Source organism: Rhea americana, unplaced genomic scaffold, assembly GCF_003343005.1.
Source record: "Rhea americana isolate MKP2758 unplaced genomic scaffold, rheAme1 scaffold_15, whole genome shotgun sequence".
Classification (NCBI taxonomy): domain Eukaryota; kingdom Metazoa; phylum Chordata; class Aves; order Rheiformes; family Rheidae; genus Rhea; species Rhea americana.
In genome coordinates, this window is record NW_028185594.1 from 4,453,458 (window position 1) to 4,476,707 (window position 23,250).

Here is a 23,250-nt window from a genome sequence, read left to right on the forward strand (position 1 = left end):
CTCACAGGGCTTTAGCCCTTCAGTACAACTGGAAGGTGCCTCCCTTCTGGCCCTTAATCTGGACCTTCTAGTAGAGGTCCACAGGGCAGCCGTGCACAGAGGCTGCATTGTGGTGGCAGGAGCAGCAGCCTTCCTACAACTCCTGCATGCCATGCAGGAGCTTGGTGTCCAAAGGTGCCAACCATCGCTCCCGGTAAGCTCCACTGGGAGCTGCTGAGGCTCTTCACCTTTAAAAATCCTGGCAATTATGACTTCTGAAAAAGCTTAATTGGAAATCCACATACCCAAAACCTGGAAATACCATCAATGACTGCACCAGAGACTTCCTGCCTCAGACCTGAGAACAGTAAATACGATAATTTGCTTAGATTTGGAACATTTTCACCAGCAGCTTAGTTTTCTTAAGGAAACCAGTATTCTTTCAAAGCTTTTGTCCTACCCATGGTGCAGAAAGCAAATTAAAAAGGACACAAGTAATGTTTTTGTAGTATTTATTGAGAGTTGCCTTTATACACGAGGGACTGGTGCTCTGATGCTGTCACAAATGACCCAAAGAAACCCTGCTCAAGTGTCAACAAGCAATTCAACTCACTGAATTTAAATTATAATGTCATTACACATCAATAATAAATTAAGACTATTGCCCAACAGTTGCAGATTAATTTAAAAAATCCTTGTCAAAAGTAAATAAACTGAAACAAACAAGAGCAACGAACACAAATAATGATGTTGCCAATAAGTTAACAGATAGAGTACAGCAACACATAGTGGTTTCCAAAAAACTTGGGGTGCACTGCCACTAATGCTAAAATCCATCCATAAGTGCTGTAGGCGACCTGGGAGCTCAGGAGGGAAGGAAAGCCCAGATCGACACAGACAGAGGCAGCTCAGCTCTCTGTCGGTCAGACCCAGCTTCCCCCCATTCCCCAAATTGCCTTGAAGTCAGTTTTGAAGCTGTCTTTATAGTTTAGGTGCAAAACCTTTCAAACATCCTTTTTGCTAATGAATTTTTACTTTGTTTAGCTCAAGTACAGAAGCGATTATACGGCTAACCTGCTATATAATAGGTGTCAGTGTCATTAAAAATCAGTTTGAAAACAAACACCTTTTTTWAACAAGATCAACTTTGTAGACAAGTGCATAAGCAAAACTGAAATAAATCCTTTTTCCACTGAAACAGCAGTGTGTATTCAAGGATTTATATTACTTTAAAGCAGCGATTAGGCATGAATAAATAAATAATTGAGCCATTAACGCTTCAGTATGAAGACAAAGCTTAATACACTTTGGTCCTAGACAGTTAATAGCTTTCCAGGCCTGGACTGCTCTGGCGCTGCCCATGAGAGGTGTCCTTGTGATTTGGATTAATGACTACCCTAAGGGATTTGGAGGCAAATGGCATTTGAAGATATGTCCCAAATCAGTGTGCACACTGTGGTTTTCAAGTAATGAAGGACCACGCGCATTATCCTCTGGGCTGTCTCCTCACTTCACTGCTAAAATGCAGTGACAGGACTGCCATTTTCAAATGGGATTCCTGCTACTGGTGTCAAAAGTGGACTTAACAGATCACAATCAGTATAGACATGTGCCCAGGACTGACAMACACACACTAAAAGGGTTAGCTGCTTATTTGCTAAAATTTAAGCAGATAACCCCCTCGCTAACATAAAACTGCTCAAATTCTTGCTGGATTAGCCTTCAGAGAACCAGGCTGCAGTCAAACCTGGCTTTGAGGAAATGCCTTTTCCACCACAGTACTGACCCCACTCTGCAGCGTGGGCAAGGAGGCCAGGTAGGACACCCTCTCCATGTAGCATGCACTGGCCAGTGGTCTCATGACCTAAGCCTGTTCCCATGCCCAACGCTTCTGAGTATTATAATGTAAAACTCCTAAAGGTCTCATGTAAGCACAACTTCATTTGCTGCTGAAGAGAAGCCCAGCTATTCTCCAGAATATCGGTAATCAAAATCAGTACCTTCTCCATGTTAACCTTYCCCATCTTTTCCTCTCAAAGCAGAGATAGTAAATAAATTTTATGGTTATCTACCTAGCAAGACAGGAACTGCCAGAAGTCTTCATTTTTGAAAATTTAAGGCACCAAGTTAAGCAAAAGCAAAGGGTTTCCATGCAGCTTGGTGACATCAGAGCTGATGTATGTAGCCTGTAGAGCTCAATTCATGAGGGCAAAACAAGCAAACTGATTCACTCAGCTGCCCCTGCAAAGCAGCATGTGCAGCCACGGGACAGCTTCGGTTTAAGTCTACAAGTTAATCAAAAGCAGATTCAATCAGGAAATCCAAAATAGGAAGATAGATGCTAATATACAGTACTGTAAGGCACTCCTACTAGAAAGGGAAAATTGGAAGGTAAATTACGAAGGAGAGAACGATTAGTCTTGACTGGTTCAACATCAACACAATGAGCTACAAAACCTCAAGTCTAGGTTTAGACTCATCACTGTGAGCAGAGATGACAGAGAGAAAGTGAGAAGAAAGGAGAGGAATTGGCTTACAGCAGAGCAGTAGAAAACAAGAGATAAGATTAAATGATTATTTGATTAAACTCCTTTTATATAGACCAAGAGTTGGTTGTAATCCAGCCCCTGACCTTAGAAAGCACAGGGAACTCAATTGCTTCTGTTGCTACAGGGAGAAAACAAAACAGAACTTTGCAGCTTCCCCATTTCATTGTAATCAGACATCCTATGTTGCTTTTTTTTTTTTTTTTTAAGTCTTGCAGGACATCATCATCAATCAATTAATATATGCACAGCATGCTGGTATTAATTATTAAGAAAAGTCTTAACAAGAGCATCACTAGAGGTACCTTGATGATTCATTCCTAAGAGGGTCATCAAAGCCTGTGGAGTACCATGGTCATCCTCATCAGAATTCCTCATCAGAAAGAATCTTATCTCACTTATCTAAGAAACCAGCAAAACTACGAGTTTCTATCAGTCCAGCAACGAGTCCATACTGGTAAGTACCAACCAGGATATTGTGTCGTATCATGAGGTGATTGTTTTTCATCACCTAAGACAGACGCAGAAAGGTGATAGAAAGATTTCTGCATGAGAGATCCAAATATTCCAGGACAGGGGAAGTAAAGGAATCCAAAATGGCCATTCTCCTTTTCCTAATTTTAGTGCAGCAAGAACACTAAGAATCAACAAGAATAGTTTACCAGTAAAAACCCAAACACAGATGCCTCAAGATGCATTTTACAGACAGATTAGGACAAGGACGGATTCAGACATCCAAATTCGGTGAGACTTTGTGAATTTCTTGTTCTAYAGTTCGACGATATTAAAAAAGCTGCAGTATGCATCCCCTGGATACACCCTTCCCCCATTAAAGGAAAGCTAAAAGGCATGGATGAAAGAGGAAAAGACAAAGGGTTGAATAAATATCTCTATGTTGCCCTGTGTTAAACAATCTCAGACTAACTAAACTGAAATTTGAAATATTCTGTGTAGTTGTAAAGAATCAGGCAACAGTCAATTTCCATGAAGCACTCTACATGATTCTAAGCTCTGTACAAGCAAGTAACAGCAGTAACTGGATGTATGGATCAATGCCTCCTCCGTAAGCTAAGACAGCACTTTGTGAAGGAGACAAGCAGCGCGTTTTCTATTTGATTCACAATGAAATGTTATTGTCCAAACTTACTTCATGCAYGGACAGAACGAGATGAGAAGTACCAATATATTAAGTTCCACTTGYGAGTAGTGGGGAAGAGAGATTCACCCAGTCTGGAGAGATCCCAGGTACTTTTCCAGCTGGTGCCCACCCAGAAGTCTACAGACTGCAGCATGTGGCAGGCTATGGGAAGCAGAATGGGAAAACAGTAGCACTGGCGACCAGCGTGCAGCAACACTATGTAACGGCAGCAGAGACAACCACGCGAGAGTGGTTGGAAACACTGCTGTCGGAAAGCCAAACCACCTACAGAAACCAAGGCTGCCTCCCAGCTASCAAGTGGCTTTTGTAGGAAAACTGTCCCTTTAGTAATACGAGCAGTAGTTTCTGTTTATTCTTTTGCCTTGCAGTCCTGAAAAATGAACTGGGTTTGTTCCTACTCCATCCATACTTTCTGAGGACAAGATCAGGTCTTAGTTATGTTCTTGAAAGAACAGACGATTAGACTCCTGTCTCCGAGGCAGAACACTACATTCTGCCATGCACATCTATACAGAATGACTTTTTATGGATAGGAGCTAAGCATCCCTGAGAAGAAAATATCTTCCACATTACGGTCTACTCCTACAGCTGCCAGAGGAAGTTATGTTACTTTTCCAAGGTGGAAATGAACATATATCCATTTTAGAAACTGGCTCTCAAATTCCAACACRCTACAGTATGAAAAACACCACTTTTTTTTCTTTAAATGACCCACCATTATGTCTGCAGCCAACTCAAAATAGCACCTGCCAAGTCCTGACAGTTTCTGAGCTACTGCCTTTACCATAGTACTGGTCTCAGTGACACATGCTGAAAATAACATGGGAGCGTACTGTTTATTCAGCCACTACTAYTGCAGTTCCTGTTTGCATGACTAATTCCACAGCACATCCCCCAGTGTTTGCATTTGTGAACATGCAGGGAATTCTTCACGTGGAAATGGACCTGCAAGGAGCATTATGGATGATAGCTGAAAGCAACTCATTTCACATAAAAAACAATGAGCTGAGGCACAGCAGTCCTTGTGTAGAGGAAGTATTAATTTTAGTAATAAAAGTACATGATTCACCAAATTTGTTAAATATGGGAATCCCTCTACTATTTTGCCAAGAACATGAAAAAAACCCTCACTTCCTTCTTAAAAAAAAAAAGAAAGAAAGAAAGAAAAACACCATTGTGAGGAGGACTTCTGAAAAAGAAAGGCACTGGTTGTCTAATGTACACAGATATAAACATGCTTCTATATGTATAGTACTTGCGCTCATTTGAAAAAGCTCCGACTCAGCTACTTTCTTTGACTGGAAGCTGGAAAAGGTAACTACCTATACTCCAGTGCAAGGCAATTCTTTGTAGCTTTCTTGGGCCTTAACATAAGCATTATGTACCCTGTTCTTTTATTTAAAATAGGTCAGTGACTAGTGAGCTGCTTCAATGATTAAGACTGCTTTCTGCCTTGAATATAACAGCCCATGGATTGTATAGTAAGCAAAGATCAATATTCTGCATTTTAACAAACCTGTGTGAAAGGAGAGAAAAAATACACATGCATATGACTGTGGATTTTTTCCTGAAACCATATTTGCTTTCTATAGACACATACCTATATATGTACATATATATGAATGCATTCATATGTATGTAATACACATTACTGCAGGGTCTGCAGAAAGAGTTAAGAATGTCAATTCAAGTGAGGAGGATCTCCAGGTACTCACTGGAGGTGACACCATAATGAACTAAACATACTATCAGTGGTGACACACACATATTTCCCCAATCAAATCTATCACATACTCCTCTTTCACAATATACACAATGTACTGTGTTTAATACTTCCCTGTGTTCCAGGTAAATGAGGCAGAAGCGTACCTCGAAGAACATCTCTCTCCACCATGCAAGTCACTATAGAAGTATAAAATCCTTAGAGCTTCCAGAGAATGTGGGACACAAATTGCACGTGAACACAGCAAAGGAAATAAATATGTTTCACAATTTTGGAGATATTTTCTAACTAAGGAGGACAAGACACTTTTCTGTCTAGCAGTCTATGACGTTGAGGTTAGAGAAGCAGGTCAAGTAAACTTCATGTGATAAAAACAAAAGTAATGTGAACACCTACAGTGTCTTCAAATGTGAGACTAGCAGGAGATCAAAATCAAAATCTTCTTACTGGAGATGAGGATGTGGCCTCAGATAGACCAAGAATAACTATCGTAAAACTGAATGGACTTCAGTGAGGAAGCATGACTGACATACCTAGACTGAAGAAAAATAGTAGTAAGTTCCCTGCTTATCTGCTTATGTAGTATTCCACAGGGCTGGGTATAAATATATAAACACAGCTAAAAGAATTCTTCTGCATCTTAGGCTTGAAAGCATCTTGAATAAGGTTAAATGGGAGATACTTTTCTTCCCTCAGGAGGAGTGACAAACGCACGCATTGATCCTTTAAAAATACCACTCTCCGGTTGGAAACATGAGGAAATGCAATCCCACGTCCATGTCAGATGGAGCAGGTAGGCTTAAAACCACTCCTGCCCTATTGGGTTCTGTAAAACCAAACCTCACCAAAACCTCTGCCAAGGCTAATAATAAATAATACAGATAAATAAGTAGATGAGCCATCAATTCTAAATGAGCAACATCAAAAATAATAACTAAGAATGTGGTCATGGCAAGAAATATTTTCTGCCTTGAGAAAAAGTCTTCTCTGAAGGTGGAATAGAAAAGGTTGGGTGCTTAATTAGTTAGACCTAAAGCATTTCAAGTAAATCACATTTTGTATGAGAGCTACCAGCTGGACTTCAATGCAAAATGCAATTTGGCCATCAGTATTTCAAAGCCAATAAGGCTTTGTGGCCACTTTGGCAGCTGCTATTCACAGATGAAGAAGGTCAGATATTATTTTGTAAAAAGATTTCTGCCTGGCTAAGTTGAGAAGTTTATTGAACTGTCAACTGGGTAAGAGATTCTCTTCAGGCTGGCCATTGCCTTAAGGCAGTCATGTGTTCTGATATGACAGCTCAAACATATTGTAAGACTCTTCGAAGTTTTCATCCATATTCAGTCGCCTCCAGAAGGATTTCTGCTTCTTCTGTAATTCTTTACGCACGCACCGAGGGCATGGTACAGCCTTCACTTTGCACTCAGAGTGGAAGACAGCACCACAGCTTTCACACCTGCAAATACAAATTAGCATCAAAATGAATGACAAAATATGACCAGAGCATGCAATGGACTTCCAAAGGACTGTGGGCAGCAGACATTCGTCCAAACAGCTGTAGTAGCTCCAAGAGTGCTGAGGTTCAAAAGCAGGAAAGCTGCATAAGACACGAGCTTCCCCACACCTCTGCTGCTGTAAAGCCACTCAGGGCTACCAAAATCAGTTGACTTTCATCTACTTGAACTTGCTGAGAATCCCTCCCAAAATTTCCACTTTACAGATAGAAATTATTAAAAGGATTAATACTTATCTTCTTAAAAACTAGCATTCAGGTCTTTCATAGAATAGACTTTTTTTCTTGTTTATGAAAGACAAGTCTGCTGCTTTGGTTTCTAAATGAAGAAATATTTGTTTTCATTAAGATACATTTTGGCATTAGGAACAATAAAGATGCAACATTTTGCTCATTAAAATTCCAGTGGTGTGGTCAGCTATTCTGGAAAAAGTGAAGTGCAGGCTACTTCAACAGCAAGAAAAAAGTCATTCAGCAAACAAAAAAACACAGCAAATGATTAGATTATATTTTCTGCTCTGTGTCATGTGGAAGGTTGCACTAGATCACTGTAACTAGGTCCTGGCACTCAAAAGCTGTGTTATTTTTTTCTAGAATGTGATACGATAACATCGGACAAATGAAATACTCTGTGAAGGTGGCTGGATTACTTCGAGGGCACTCTGAGCCCACAAATGTAATGTCATGGCAGGTCAATGCCCAGCTCTGGATGGCTCCTGTGCAGAGGGCTAGAGCTGAAGAGCTGGACAGTCGCATCTTTTCAATGCAAATAACTGTCTGTAGAGATGAGTAAGTCATTGTCTTACTGCAGCAAATGGATCAAATGAAAAAGATAAAAGGATGACAGTGTCAGAGGTGCAAAGTCTTAGTTTACACTTGCATAAATAAATAATGAAAGCAACAAAACTTGAATCTTTAGAGCAATTTTTCGATAAATGAGAGGCACTGATCAGCCTCGTGAGTTCGTGGTAAGTCTTGCAATGCCTTGTACTTTACTTTCCTATGTCGCAGCTACTATAGTTGAATGATTATGTGAGAATCTGAGCCTGCATTATTATGCCTTTACTTTTTTTTTTTWAAAAAAGCAAGGTTCTTGACTTCAAGACTGTGAAGAAAAATTGAAAACATGAAGAAATAAACTCTAAAAAAAAGAGAAACTAAAAGGCAAATAAAAGCTACCTTCAAAAACAAATCTGTGATATTTGGCTTGCAGTCTGGCAACACAGAGAAGTTCATAAGGTAATACAGACAGCTTTATTAACTATATTGGCTGCATTGGCCTCTATAACGTTTTAAAAGCAATTCTTGATCTGGCTATGCTTTAAATTCTATACATGACTCCAAACATGGTCTAAATTTTAGTCACTGCAGAGCTCAGAGAGGCAGATTCTTAGCTACCATAATTTGATAAAATTCAAACAACAGAAAAAACAAGTAATGTTAAAGAAGCTAAATGAAGTATAATGCCTTATATCTGCTCAATATTATGCTTTTTACACTAAAATTTGATTCTTTTACTCACATTTTTAAGTCCAGCTGATGCGTCTGAATTAGTTTTTGAATCAAGAAACCAGCTCATGCAGGTATTTATCATTTGTGTGATCAGAAAGAGAATGCGTGTTATGGCTCTGTTCCAGTAAAGCACATAAACACATTCTTACGACTGATATCCTTGTGATTTCCTTGGGATTAGTGATCTGCCTAAATAAAGCATGTGCTTATGTGCGCTGCTGGATTGGGATCTCCACAAACAGACACACTAATGGATRAGAGACAGACAGATTGGACAGCCACGTCTTTAAAACTTTCCATCATTCTGAACAGACACTGATGGTGATTTTATCAAGCTAATTCACCCTTGTTAGTCAGCAATTTACAACGCTCTGGAAGCTGCTAGAGGGTAATGATTGATGAGGAGCATAATTTTGTGTTCTGGCACTGCCACTCCCTATGCTTGCTCAATAATTCTCCCCAGTACTCACAGAAGTGACAAAACTTATCAGAAATTGCTGCTGAAATKGATGCCAGCAGGATTAGAAAGGAGCCAGCACACCTGCTCCACCAGCCAAAGGTCAYCCACAGAGAAAACAATTAAAGATTAATAGTGTAATTCATTTTTCAAAAATAAGCTCAGTGAAAAAAATTAACAAACTTCTCATATCCCTCAAAATCAAAACAGAGAGAAGAAATGTCTGCACTGTTATTGTGCTGGTGGAGTAGCTGAAGCCCAGAGCAAGACCCCACGCTGAGGCATGAAGCAGACGCAGCACAGACGGACAAAGCTGCCTCTTGCTCTCTGGAAGGACTGTCTGAGAGGATGACTACATTAGCTTTCACCATGCGTCTGTATCTTCTCACTGCTGAAGAAACTCCACCATCTAGGGCCAATGTTGCTCCTGTACTGCATTTTAGGAAATGGTAAGTTACTCCCTCTAAAGTGATGGAGCTATACTAGTACAAGCCCCTACCTTTGTTTTTCATCATGCCAAATTTAAAGCCACAAAGAGGAATTTATACAAACMGTGTTAAGTGACCCTGGAAAATCAACTGGTTAACCACTGCTCATCTCTCTGGGAGAAGTTTTCCAGTGATAACAAAAAAAGCCGCACTAAAACTATTTCTTCTTGGAAWATTACAAACAGATTGCCTCTTACTTAATCCTGAGGTCTGACTTTACCTCCACTGTTGCATCAAAAAAGGGCCATCAGGGCTAAGAACATCAGCCTGGTGATTCTTCTTGATCATGTGTTCTTAAGTCCATTTCTTGGTATAAAGAACTTGGACAGATGGATTCTGTATTTCAAACAATATATTTTTGTTTAACAAAATAAACATCTTTCTCTGTATGCTATGAAATAAAGACCAAAAGACAATGAGTCCTAGAAAAGCAGTACTGGGGTCTTTCTCTCACCTGAAAGGTTACATACAAAATGCTGGACTTGCAAGATTAAATGGTTACATATTGCTTAAAATATTGCGCTCAGCATAAGAAGCTGCCTTCCAAGAGGATTACTGGACACTATAACATCAAGGCTACTGCGTACTTTAGGTGTTGATCCCATACTCAGTTCTGCTTCACAGCTCTAGAGTTGCAGAGGTTACTCTCGAAGGCATTCAGGAATTCTCCCTGTTTGGATTAATTTTTTTTCCTAGATTCAAAACTCCAAGTAAGCCCCATTTTGATCTTGTGGGTACTCTTACATACATTAATATTCAAATACCCAGTTCAACAGCTTAACTGCTTCATCGATTGCCCTTGTCACTCAGTAGCTGCAAGTTCAATAATGGGGGGGGAACAACACAACAGTTAACAAAACTAATCTGAATTTGAACTGGATTCCAAAACTAAAAACCTAATTTACAAATACTCTGATCAAGCTGCATGCATGTAATGCATACCATGCCATGACAGAGCCCTAACAATAGAGATCACTTCCCCACCCAGCCCGTCTCCTTYGCAAACCGAGGCATCCAGAAGTAGGATTAGTAGCAGCTGCATCTTGCAAAGGCAACAGCAGCACCCGTGTTAGGAAAAAGGGTGATCTGCCTGCACTTCTGCAATGATACTTGCTTTGCAAAACTACCTCACTTACAGAGCTCTTTCTAAGCCTCTCTTTACATCATTTTGTAAAGCTTCTGACAAACAGAACAGCATTGCTGGAATCTGCAGAGAATAAAAGACAAGAACTACCTTTTTACTTTTTAAGAAGGCAGAGAACAGAACAAATATTAAAAAGCTGGAATTTGTCAGGCTGGCAATCTGAGCACCTACACAAGAGTAAGTGTTTTGACGTGTCTATGTGACCGAACACTTCCCTGCTCAACGACGGAGAACATCAATTTTCCTCTTTGACGAAGTCAGCCAGTGATTTTGCCTCCCTTGGCATAACGATTTACAGAGCGTTTTTTCCTCACTCCCATCCCATAGGACCTCCTGCAGTCTCGCCAGAGCTGCCACAGGTTTCTTCTCATGCCCTCTCTGGACTCTGATCATGGCTGCCATCCTCAGAGAGAAGCAAGGAGACCTGTCTGACTGACCTGTGATGGAGGAACTGCTGGGGCTGGCGATAGCTGCTGGGTCAAACAGTGTGGCCTCTTCCCTGTGCGAACTGAGAGTCCAATAAGAAAATATTGATGCCAGGGCACATCAGGCCAGGCACGCTCTTTCCTTTTCTCATTCACACTACAAATATTAAATGTTAATAACATGCTGCCCTCTGCTTTATGAAAAAAAATAAAAACCTGACAACTTCACAAAATTATCAGCTTTCCTTGGCTTSCACAGCTTCCCTAGGTCCAAATTTTAGAAAAACCTGGCTATGGCTATTTGGCTTTGAAGAGTGGCCTCTGGAATATCTGGGAGCATAATGTGTGCCATCCCTTATCCACATAGCATCTGCACAGGCAGCCTGTGCCTGCCAAATCTAAACTCTGCAGGGTTCCTTTTCCTTACAGTAAGTAATCAAAATCACCACTGAGCAGAGTAAGCTTCAGCATAAATTAGTTACATCTTCCTACCTCAGTGTCCCCATACATCCCCATCCAGCAAACACTGAAAATACTTCTGCAAAACTCCTCTTTCAGATACATAGGTGCTCCCAAGAAACAGCAGTAAATCTAAGGCAGATTCAGGTCTGCTCCAGCCTTTTTGGGGGTCCTATTCATCCCAGCACTTCTGCTGGACTTTCCCAGAGAAGAGGGGTTGAGTCTTCTGTCATCTGATATATTACAGTGTCTAGGTCCAGGGCCAGATATTTCAGAAGCACTCTACATTCAGCATGAAAACTTTGCTGAGAAATCTGATAGTTTAAGGACTGTAGCCAGAACAGCACAATTCCATAGTGAACAATTTTCAAACAGCTTGACAGAGGTGAAAAAAAAAAAGAGAGGAAAGAGGTGGTTGCCAGTCATCAATACTGTTCATTCTCTGACCATCTAAAACCAGCCTGCAACCAGTTTTGTATGGGACTTTCACAGTTTTTCTTTACATCTATTTGCAAACCTCACTGTTTTAAAACATTTTTATTTCCCCAGAGAAGAAATATATTTTGTAGCCTACAACAAGCTTGTGTAATAGTTCACTACACTTAGTTACCTTGCTCTTAACCCTGGTTATTGTCATAGGTAATTCATGGTTCAGGTACTATTTCTGAATCGTCTTCCATTCTTTGGCTAGAGGCCAAAAAGTCTTTACATCTTTTGTGAGACTTTGATATACTACTGATAATAAGCTGATGAGCCTGTAGTTATTCAGGCCTTTCATGTTTTCTTCTCTAATGAATGATATTGTGATACTGCACTTTAATAGTATCTTGCTATTTTTCAAACATTATTTGTAGAATTGGTGAACATAGCATGTTGCTTTCATACTGACTTTTAGCCTTTTAAGAAGGCATCTTAAATAGCTTCCTTTCTATTTTGGTATTTTCTCTGTTTCTTTGCTCTTTCCTGATCAACTCAATTTCTGTTGAGACAATACAATAGGAGATGTTTTATGTTTTAATGCTAGAGGGCTTTTTTCTTTCTTTCTTTTTTTCTTTTCTTTTTTTTTTTTTTTTGAATGCTGGAGTAACAGAAATGCAAAGGATTATTCAGTCCTCTAAATAGTGTCTACTGCATTGAAGAGAGAGAGAAAAAGCAAACCTTCCACAGCCAGACAGGCCAGATAGGCTTTATATTGCTATTATTACTATCATTATTACTTACAAAAGAAAACCTTTTCTACATTAAGAGTCAAAATCATTCCATCTGTGCTGAGGAACAGCCAACATTATTATGTCTCATTAAGTATGGACTTTTTATACAAATTCATATCAATATTTGGCAAATTGTAAATACTAGCAAATTCCCACATGTATTTCACAGACTTATTGCTCAAATAATTCTATAGTCTGCACAATCAATTGATCATACTTGTATTTCTCCCCTGTATTAGGCCACCATTTAGGTGCCAAAGAGGGGCTGCTGCACAAAGAGGTAGACTGTCTCAAAGCTCTTTCACCTTGAACAGAGAAAATAAAGCAGGAATGATCAACTGGCGGCCCAGGATGTGGTCTGCAAGGCAGCTTTACCTGGCTTCCAGGAACCTTACAGGTTGGCAAGCTGCCAGCATGACCATGCTGGGATGAAGGTGCTGGAACTGGCCAAGATGAGCCGACTTAGGTACGACGCACAAGGGGTTGTACTGCCCTGGCTTCCAAATATCTAGGTGGGAATTCAAGTGGCCCACAGTTATATAAAACCTGTTCATCCCTGAAACGAACACATGCTGGATAAGAGATATATCAGCATTCCCATTTTACAAATGGGAACAAGAGGGGAACAAGATGGGAACTTGCTTGAGGTCTGCCAGGAACTCTCAGAAGAGCTGAGAAGTAAGAACAGCTCTCTTCTATCCCAGTGCAGTGCTATAGCCACCCATCATCCTTTCTCTTTTGTAATTTTTTATATTTTTAATTTTTTATAGAAGAACAACTTCCCCTGTGCCAGATCTTGCATACATTTGTTCAAAAAAGCAATCCCTTGAAGGCAGTTTCACTAAGCATTTGATTTAGGACTGAGCCCTTCATTGCCTAGAACTCTTCAGGTTATTATTTTTCTTCCCCACAAAGAGTGAAAACAAGAAAAAACATGGTTGTTCATTATATTTTCTTTAGATGATGCCAAACGCGCACTAAGCATCCAAAGTACTAAGCCATCTGTAACTGGCTATTAAAAAAAAATAAATAAATAAATAAAGGGCAAAACACAGTAGCTTAAACAAGCCTTGTCTAGGCGATTCCATCTTGCACCCCATCCCATGCCAGGCAYATGTGCCTGCTGCAAGGACAATTGCTCAGCTGTGAATATTGCACTGGTGCCCTCCAGAGCTCTCAGAGACTTTAGCAAAACACAAGGGAAAAAAATGTACTAGCTTGTGTTCACCAACAAAACAAAAAAGCCCCAAAAGCAATCAATGTCTGACACACACGTGCAGCAATATTACTACAGTTGCCTAGGAACGAATCCAAGCAGCCTGCCTTGGGAAGAAAAAGGGACTCCAGCGTAGTAAATGAATGGAAGAAAGCTGGCACTAATATAGCATTGATTTGCCCCTAGAAGGAGCTTGTTAGGATAATGCCCTCTCTCTCTTTCCTTTCACATCACACTTACGGTCTTTACCAGACAGTCTTTTTTTTTCTTCTTCTCTTTTCTTTTTTTTTTAATAAATACCATACTTAAAAACTGTGATTTTGAAAAAAGAAAAAAAAAAAAAGGTGCTGTGGGGGGTCGGGAGGGGGGTAGAGCCATACAAAACAGAGTCCTCTACCTGCTGCATGAAAGTTGAAATCATTACATGTTTGAAATTCATTCTAAATGATGAATCTAGTGCTCCAAGAGCCAGTATTAGCCAGAGGTGGTGATTCAAAGCATAATCGTAGTTCTCCTCTCCATATCCACTCTCGCTAGGTGAGGCCTACCCTTGGTGTGCTAACACAGCTTGAAGACGTTTCCTGTTCTTTAGGGAACAGCTGGGTTCTGGGCTGGCCTTGGAGGGTAAAGTAATAGCATGAACAACAAACTGTCATGCATCAGCCCAGTGTGCGCACTGTAGAAACCAGTGTAGAGAGGTGAACTGGTTACAGGTGGCAGCTAGCAGTTTCTGCTGACAGGGCTCACCACGGAGAGCTACACCAAGGCAGGAGAATGACTCACCGCAAGGTATTTCCAAAAACAAAGCAACACCAGGGTTAACGCTCCCTTACACACAGCGTGGGTTAGGTGAGCTGCTGGGGAAGTGCCCCAGGAGGGGAGCAGCCACGACTGAAGGAGCCTCCCATCCCCAGCTCAGCCGGCCTGGGCTTGCTGCCGGCTGCCCATCCAGTCACAGCAGCACCCATGCATGGGCCAAGGTCAACTACATCCAACACACGTACAAAGTGGTCAAAGGTGTTAAATTTCCATTAAATTTCCATTTGGGAAAAAGCAGGTAGCTTGCTGGAGGGGAGAGAAAACCATTAGCGCCCCACCAGCAGGGGGGAGCCTCAATGTCATCTCCTCCCTTATGAGAACCAGCAAAACACAGAGTAGAGAGAAAAAAATGCCAAGCTGGCCTTCGCTTTGGGTGCTCACAGAACAATTTGTTATGGACTTGGGCTGAACAACAAGAATGGCTTGATTTAACCACCTGCTATTTTCCAGTGACAGTTGTGTGTACACACTGAGTTACCGCACCAAAGTGTGGCAGCAGGGTCAAACAGGAGCAAAGAAATGCTGCAGCTCTCAGATGCCTCTCTCTGCAAAGCCCTGTCGCTCCTGATTAAGGAGGGAAATGTGTCCTCAACTCCTACCCCAGCTGTGGCTGCAGTGATTTATCGTGCATTTATCCACGTGTGTTTCCATACTTGCATTCAACAGGAGAATTAAGGAGTGACTGTGCACCTCAGCACTGCATTTTGTAAACCACGTGAGTTCAAAGATCCCAAGCCAAGTAATTTGGCTAGATTGGGGCTTGTTCACAGCAGTTCACAAGAAACCAGTAAAGGGACACTAAAGCCACTATTAAAACATGCAATCTGAAACAGCAGTGTTAAACTCTAATCAGCAGAGCTGAGTCACTCTGGAAACGGGAAAAGTCCTACACATGATAGATCCTCTTTCTGCAAACAACTGGAGAGGCTGAGGTACCGCAGAAACTCAGGTGTTTACACTGCTGAAACCCACATCCTCTGCCAACTGCCACACCATGAACCAGACTTGTCCTCTTTACCTCTCATACTGTTAGTATACTGTATTCACAAAGTGGTGGTTGAAGACCTAAAAGCAAATAACTAGATAGTATTATTTATAGTTATATTAATATTATGCCCTCAATCATCGTAATCTGATTGTACGACTTCGTACTATTTTGCATTTTTCTTTAAGTCTCCACTCTTGGAATCCTGTGATTAGGTCAGAATTTTTGTTCTTTTTAAGAGAGAAAAGCAAAGGCTTCTGGATTTTACAGTTCTGCTGTAATGCTGAAGACATGCTCACCTCAACCCAAAATGAAAATAAGGAACTTRACATTTAAAAAATAAAGCTAATGAATGAATAGCATGATTCTTAAGGCAATCTTAGGATTTCGGAACACTTAAGAATCAGTAGTGTTGCCTTTCGTGGGCTAAAAAGGGTAGCATTAATGCACAGGCAGCATTGCAGAGGTCTTCCTGCTTGAAATACATCGAGGACCAAAACTGGTCCCTGGTGACCTTCCCTCTATTCCTCCACTATTGTATAGCAGCAACAGAGGAACAGTAGTATTACTCACTGAGAAGTACTGCTGAACTGAGTTGAACAAGCGAAGTCACTTACATGTCTGTATTTAATCAGGCTTTACACAGAACATTTCTAATTAACACCATTCTGACACGAGGGAGGTAAAATCAATCTCTCAAACTAAGCCAGTTCCAAAATACAGTGCTTGACAGAACAGCCAGTGTATTGTAGGGAAAGGGGCGTAAGCAGGCTAGTGCCTTCTTTGTGCACATTCTAGGTAAAGTTACATTGCACAGACAAAAACAGAAGATTTGATCCAGAAGATTTTTGACTAGTTGCAAGAGATTCAGGTGAAACTAAATTATCAAGTGAGCTTAGCATCTCCAAGTTTCTTTAAAGAAAGTCCTGAGCAGATCACTTTGGGGTGCTTTTAGCCAAGCTTTTAAAACTATCAACATCCAATAAACTACTCTCTTTTGAAAATTACTAGCATAGCTCAGTGGAACTGGGCCTGGGGAAGGGCTGTCCAGCGTAAAACAAACTACCAAAGGTAAAATGGAAAATAATACACTTTGAGTGATGCATCTGAGCTCTGCCAAGGTATTTTTTGGAAGTGCTCTGTGCTACGTATTTCAGTCTCCTCTCCTAGTATATGTCTTTAACATTCCCCCAAATGCTCAAGGCCATTTTTCTCCAGTAACAAAGTATCCACAACAGAACGAGTTGTAATCTTGCAAAGACTTTGGCATGTTCATAAAGTTAAGTACAGCCTCAGAGCCTTTAGTAAGACTTCTCACTATGTGTAAAGCTAAGTACATTCATACATCTTATCAGGATGGTGGCCAAAGGCATCCAAGCTGGTTGATACAGTCAAGCCTGTTCTGTGGCACGTCTATTTTAAACTTGGGTCTTCTGGTTTGTATCTGTATCGATATGTCCTTAATTGATCTGCAGAACAAATTAACTTTGCAAAGTGAAAACAGTTTAGCCTTGATAAATGGATATGAACACAAAAGAACCATTCTCCATGGTTCACATACATCCACAGGGACCACATAAAAGGCAAACAATTGACTAACCAGGTTTTAATCAAGCGAGCAGCTCAACCAGCTAACCACAGCAAATCACCCAGGAGAGCAGTCACTCATATGCCTACGCACTGGTAAGATCAAAACTTTGTTAACTGGGTAGCATATACTAATTTTAATCAAAACTATTAATTACTTAATTACCTAATTAAAGAGAAAACCCTTGTACTGAATAAATCTATACTCTTTCCAATGGCATTTTTCTCAGTATTCCTAAAGATTTAAAACTTGCTAGAGGTGTTTGAAGTCATAAAACAAATAAGGTCATGTATTACAGACTACAGTATCACTGCATGGGCATTTTTTCATTTCTGCTTTTATTTTTTATTTCAGGAGGAAGAAACAAAGTTTTCACCATAGTAATGGTGACAGCTCAAGGGGCAGTGCCTAACTGCTAACAGACAGACAAGGATGAGCTAACCAGACAGTTTATAATCAGGCATATTTAAATTTATTTCTCAATACTTTTGTAAATGAAATTAATGATTTCTTTCATCCAAGAAATAAAACAGGAGGCAGATGCTCAGATGTTTTAAGTTGCCAGAGCTCCAGCAAAATCAGAGCTGTGACAGTTTACATTATTTGGCAATTTGCTCCTTGAAATGTGTAATTAACTCAGGAGACTTTAAATGTAGTTCTCATGATTTAAAGACCTTCTGAAAGGGGCAGATATTGTGAAATTCAAAAAAAAGATGTGATGAATTCTTACATAAATGAGAGGGAAAAAAGACAGAAAGTAGGAAATAGTGAACAGAGGAATCAAATAGATCGGAAGACCCCAAAGGATAGGCCAATTTTTCAGATTTTCTTTAACTACTGAATTACAGCCTTCATTAAGCTTCATGCAGAATGGCCACGTCCCATGAAAAGCCACAGAAAGGAAATATCATTAGAAAGCTTCTGACTTTGGGAGCCCCYCCTTAGGCTCAAGTTGCTGCAGCAAGCTGCTGCGCTGCACTGGGGAACAGGCCCAACAAGGGAGCCTGCCAAGCACAGCCCACAGACCCACTAATTAAGTGACCTGATTGTGTTTGTTTTGGAGCAGTTTGCCAACAAAGGAATGTGTCATGCTGATTAGGGAGAGGAGGGTATGTATATAGGTGTATTCAAACCCCGTGGAGTGCATATGGAGTGCATAACCCAGGTATTTGCTCTGTTTGCTCGAGGACTGACAAAAATGACTCTTAAGCAAATAACCTGACCAAAGAGAAACTCCAACCCTCAAGAGCGGCCCCCATTTTCTCTCAGATATAGCTATCTAAACAAGAGCCCATCCTTCATAAATTCCAACTGAAGACTGCTCTAGAAACTGCTGGGAACATTTTGGAGAGAAACAATCTCTCTGCCTCAAAGCTGACCTAAGAGACCAGAAAGCTGGAAAGTTAACAGCCAGCTGAGAACCACCTTGGCATTGTGATGGCTGCTCTGACAGCTGTCCCTCTTCTCTCCAAAGAGCCAGAGAGGTCAGGGAGGTAGCCAGAAAAACAAATGCCTACTCAACACACACACACACACACACAGAAAAACACACAAGCACACTTCACTTTTCAAACATTCTACAGGGAGGCAAAGTTTGCAACAGCTGCCATGCGCCCACTTTTGTGTATCTCTAACCTGGCAGCCCAGTTTCTTGATAGATTAGTAGCACACTCAAAGTAGGTGAGCAACATCTGAAAGCAACAAGGAAAACCAGGTCTCCAGCATTCCGCTGTTGCGTCAATTCAGCAGCTACTGCTGGGGTACTTCTTAAAGCCTAGGTGGCCATGAGTATTAGATGCGAGTACTACGATGTAGGTTAACAATTCTAAAAAAAAAAGAAGGTGGAAAAAGAGAACTGGAGTCAACTCCCACTACACACTACGGATTCAAAACAGTACAACTGAATCATGAATATGAGTTAAGCGTTTACTCAGACATCTGTATTAAGCTTAACTAACAAGCAAAGCCAAATATACAGCATCAGAGATTTCRGGTATAATTGCAAATCTTCACATTAACTTTTTGCAACGTGCAATTACATCTGCTTCAGTTTATTATGCACACCTACCTACTTCTAACTTACCACTTCACTTTATGCATCTCACTGTAGTGGTTAGGGCACCTACCTCAGACACATCTCTCATCTGTGTAAGATGGAAACAAACACTAAMACCTCTCTACCAGTCCTTCTCCCCCACTGCTTTACAGCTGATGGGGTTGCACAGTAAAACGCAGAAGTTTCTCTGTTAGCACGACTTGCCTTCAGCCTGAAGGTGGAGAAGAGCAACAATACGAAACTGAAATAATCTTGTTAGCTTCATAGAGGCGCATAAGCACACATGAGTAGTAATGAGATGAGGAAACTACCAAGGAAGGGAAATGGAAGAAGATGGGGAAAAAAAAAAGGTTTAGTGGTGAGGAACACAGAAGGAGTAAACAGAATGACCTCTGACAAAAAAAAAAGAGAAATATTGGAGAACTTTTCATGCCAATTGTGTTTTAATTAAAACTGTTAATGAAGAGCACTGTCTTTGGCATGAGATCAACCACAATTTTACATTTGTGAGATGCGAACAATAGTAATTTCTGGCTTCTAACTCACATAAAAACAAGAGATAGCAGTTTCTTTTGGCTTTTACTGAATGCTGACAAATGCTATTTGATTTCAGAAGTTTTTAAACTCTGCAATTGCAAGGTATGTCTGATCTCAAACGAAGGACAGGGGAGTAATATCCACCCTGTAATGCTTTTGTGACCTAAATTCCCCCAGGCAAATCAAATACACAGATATTTCTAGTGAACTTGTCTTCCTAAATACTCTTATACGTTTCTATCAAGTTTTGGGGAATATTTTTAATTGCCTTATATAGTCTAAAGAGTTATCAAGCTGTGTTTCATCTTAGTCTCCCCCTTTTTAACTAAACCTACCTCCTCATCCACCCTAGATACATTTTTTTCTTGAAAATCATTCATAGAGCTCAACTACACACCTTGTTTAACTTATGTCCACTGCTTTGTCTCTGCATTTTTTGGAACGTGGATCTCAAGAAAGAATGTGCAAATAGCTTTTGAAAGTCACGTCAGGCTGAAAATCCCCAAACAGGAGGCCTCGGTTAGAACCAATTTAATGTCTTTGGACATGCAAAGGAATCAGTTTCTAAATGAAACATTTTAAACAGGTTACTCCTGATTGTTTCCAAAGGTGGCTCTCTAATTTTCTTTTTCTCTTCAGCACAACTAATGCTTTGGAGAGCCAATTAAGAGGACTGAGAATCTGAAAGCACCAGAAGGGTACTTCTGCGTGGGGGGAAATGCTATGCTGTCATATATACCACTTTTCCGTTGCATGAAAAAAAAAATAATTCCCTTTCTTCAAACTTCAAGACATTTAGTACCAATGCTGTGTTGCCAAGTCTGCTCTGGTTTCCTGCATTTTGCATGGTTTTCCATGCAACTGCAACTAGACATAGCCTCCTTTACTTCTTGTCCCTGATTTGTCATCAAGCATTCCATGTATGTTAAATAAAAATTCTTTTGTTCTACTTAGAGCCTGCCGTATACCTATATTTATATATCCACCTGAGAACAGCAATCATTAGAAACAAACAAACAAACTTGCACACATACCCACAGAGGAGTATGCACACAGGCAGCAGAGAATTAACCGTAACATTTCATGGAAAAAACATTTCAGAACAGACAGTTATTACTTTATAATGTAAAGTCCCAGTACCTCATGGGCCTAGTGACATCAGAGACCAGAAAGAAGTCTGATCACTCTGAGAATCCATTTGGCTTTGCAGGACACTTTGCAAAATCAGAAGAGCTTTGGGCAAATCACACTGGGGTACTACTAGGGACCTTCCCCATTTTGAGCAGCTGTTCTGAGACTTAAAGGGCTTTGGGAAGTAGCTCTTCCCATCTCATGGTGGCCTTCCTGGGCCATTAATCCAGAGCACCTGTCCAGAAATGTAAATCAGTGGGATCCAGTCCCAGTAGGGCTGGAATCTGCAAGGATACTACATGCGAGTCACAYGCATGAATGACATACAGTACCTGCTTGTAGAAACGTCCTCAAAGGGGTAAAGGATTTCTCCATTGTTGCAAATCTCACAGATGAAACCCTTTTGGCTACAAAGGCTGCAGCTGTACACATGAGAGGTGGCAAACTTGATCACCTTCCCCAAGAAAGGAGCCAGTTTTCCTTCAATAACCTGAGAGGAAGACAACATTGAATGAACCCATAAAATTATCAGAATTCCTTGAAACACTGGAATAATATTTATAAATGCAGAGAMGCAGCTGGTTAAAGTAACTGGAAAGTAATTTCCCAACAGTTACAGCTGTGTGAAATCACAAATAATAACAGTGGCCAATGAACTGTCAATGATCCAAATGTGGAAWAAATATTACTATCTGTCTCTATATAGCAATGACATACATGAATAGTGATCACTGTAAGCACAACAATGGATTCACATACTAAGTCTCCGAATAGTATATATRAAAAGAGTTTAAGGCTTCCAAATTATCACCTAACCAACAGCTATGGAGACTGTCTTACATTTATGAGTTTCATTTATTGTTAACTTTAACGCACAGATCACTTTGGTCTCTGTTTCCTTTCCTCATAAGCACAGCTATAGTCCACAAGCTATTTCTCATGAACAGACTCCCAGCTTTCCTACTTTAGTAAAGGTTTTGTTCCCCAYTGATAAGCATTAAATACATTATTTAGTCATTTATGTAATGAGGTGAATTCTCAGATAAACTCTTAAATGGGTACTAGTCTTTTCCTTCAGCGTCCAGCTCTCAAATCAAGAAGTCCCTCATATCCCACTGCCAAACAATCCTGTTAGACCATTAGAAGTGAATAGCACTCCCTGTGTTGGCGTGAAAAAAACCTACCATGCAGTATAGATTAAACCGCTAGCCACAACACTCATCTAAATTTGTGACTCAGTGACAATGTCTCAATAAGGGGTGCTATTCAGGCAAAATACTTTCCATTCAGATTAAACGTCCAGAGCCTTTAAGGAATGTTGCTCGTGTAGGGAATAATGAAGATGGAATAAGGCCCTAAGTGTATATTCTTCTCTGCCAGGCTTCCTGTGGTCTGAATGGCAGCCTGCCAGATTAGTGATAGAAACATGTCACAGAATTAGATAGTGACCTCCTATAAAAAGCAAAAAGAATGCAATAATTGCTGTTTTAAAGCTGTGCCCTGAAACCTAGGAGTGAGGAGATTTACACTTAAATGTATGTCAGATTCTGCTCAGGCCTCCCTTCCCTTCAATATGGTAACATACTGCTTGTAATGGGGGTTTAGCATAAACCTATCTAGAGTAGGCACAGGTTGAGGCAGAGAAGAACAAGAGGGACTGTAGAAGCATTCCTCTCCTATGCAGAGCAGGAAGGAAATAAATTGGCGTTGCAGGGTAGCTTTTTCCGCATTAGCTGAGCCAGCCACTGTYAAAGTGTACAAGCAGAAAATGAGCTGCATAGGTAGCATTGATGCTGACGGCACCAAGCGGCATGGGTTGATATGTGCCCCTCTCTGCTTTGAGCTCTAGACTGCTAGCAGCATCTGCAACAACAGGAAGCAGCAATGTTATTGCTAGTACCACAGATAGGACATCTGCTCATGCTAGAGGAAAAATGACACTCCTGTTGTATCCTGGTATAGGAAGATCTCCTTAAACCAGGATATAAACAATATAGAGAGATTGCTGCATGAAACAGAAAAACGAAGGCACAGTTCAAGGTAGCGCTATTACTAACCTTCTAACAGATGGTGGGATATTAGTCTAGCTCTCCGAGACTGGCTTTTGTTTTTCAGTTTAAAGGAGGAAAGTCTTTGCTTTCAGACTCCAGAGTTACAGAGGGCCATAAAGTCAARAAGTTGGGAGTAGGGAAAAGCTGCAAAACCTAACAGCATAAAGGGAACAGGAGGAAAGAAACAGTGAATCACCTAGCCAGTGGCACTGCCAAGATCACCTCTCACAAAAAGCCATTTAGCACTAACA

At 40.6% G+C, this 23,250-nt stretch overlaps 1 protein-coding gene across 3 annotated transcripts in view; it reads right to left on the reverse strand.

The window, feature by feature from the left end:
• Positions 1-477: 477 nt before the first annotated feature.
• PLEKHM3 (pleckstrin homology domain containing M3) overlaps positions 478-23,250 on the reverse strand; it is a 101,215-nt gene continuing 78,442 nt past the window's right edge. For all 3 annotated transcript variants that reach the window (XM_085299386.1, XM_085299388.1, XM_085299387.1), the window contains 2 exons: positions 21,281-21,438; positions 478-6,863 (listed from right to left, as the gene is read on the reverse strand). In XM_085299386.1, the coding sequence (XP_085155512.1) occupies positions 6,686-6,863; positions 21,281-21,438 (336 nt within the window). In that variant the 3' untranslated portion in view covers positions 478-6,685. The remainder of the gene's footprint in view (positions 6,864-21,280; positions 21,439-23,250) is intronic.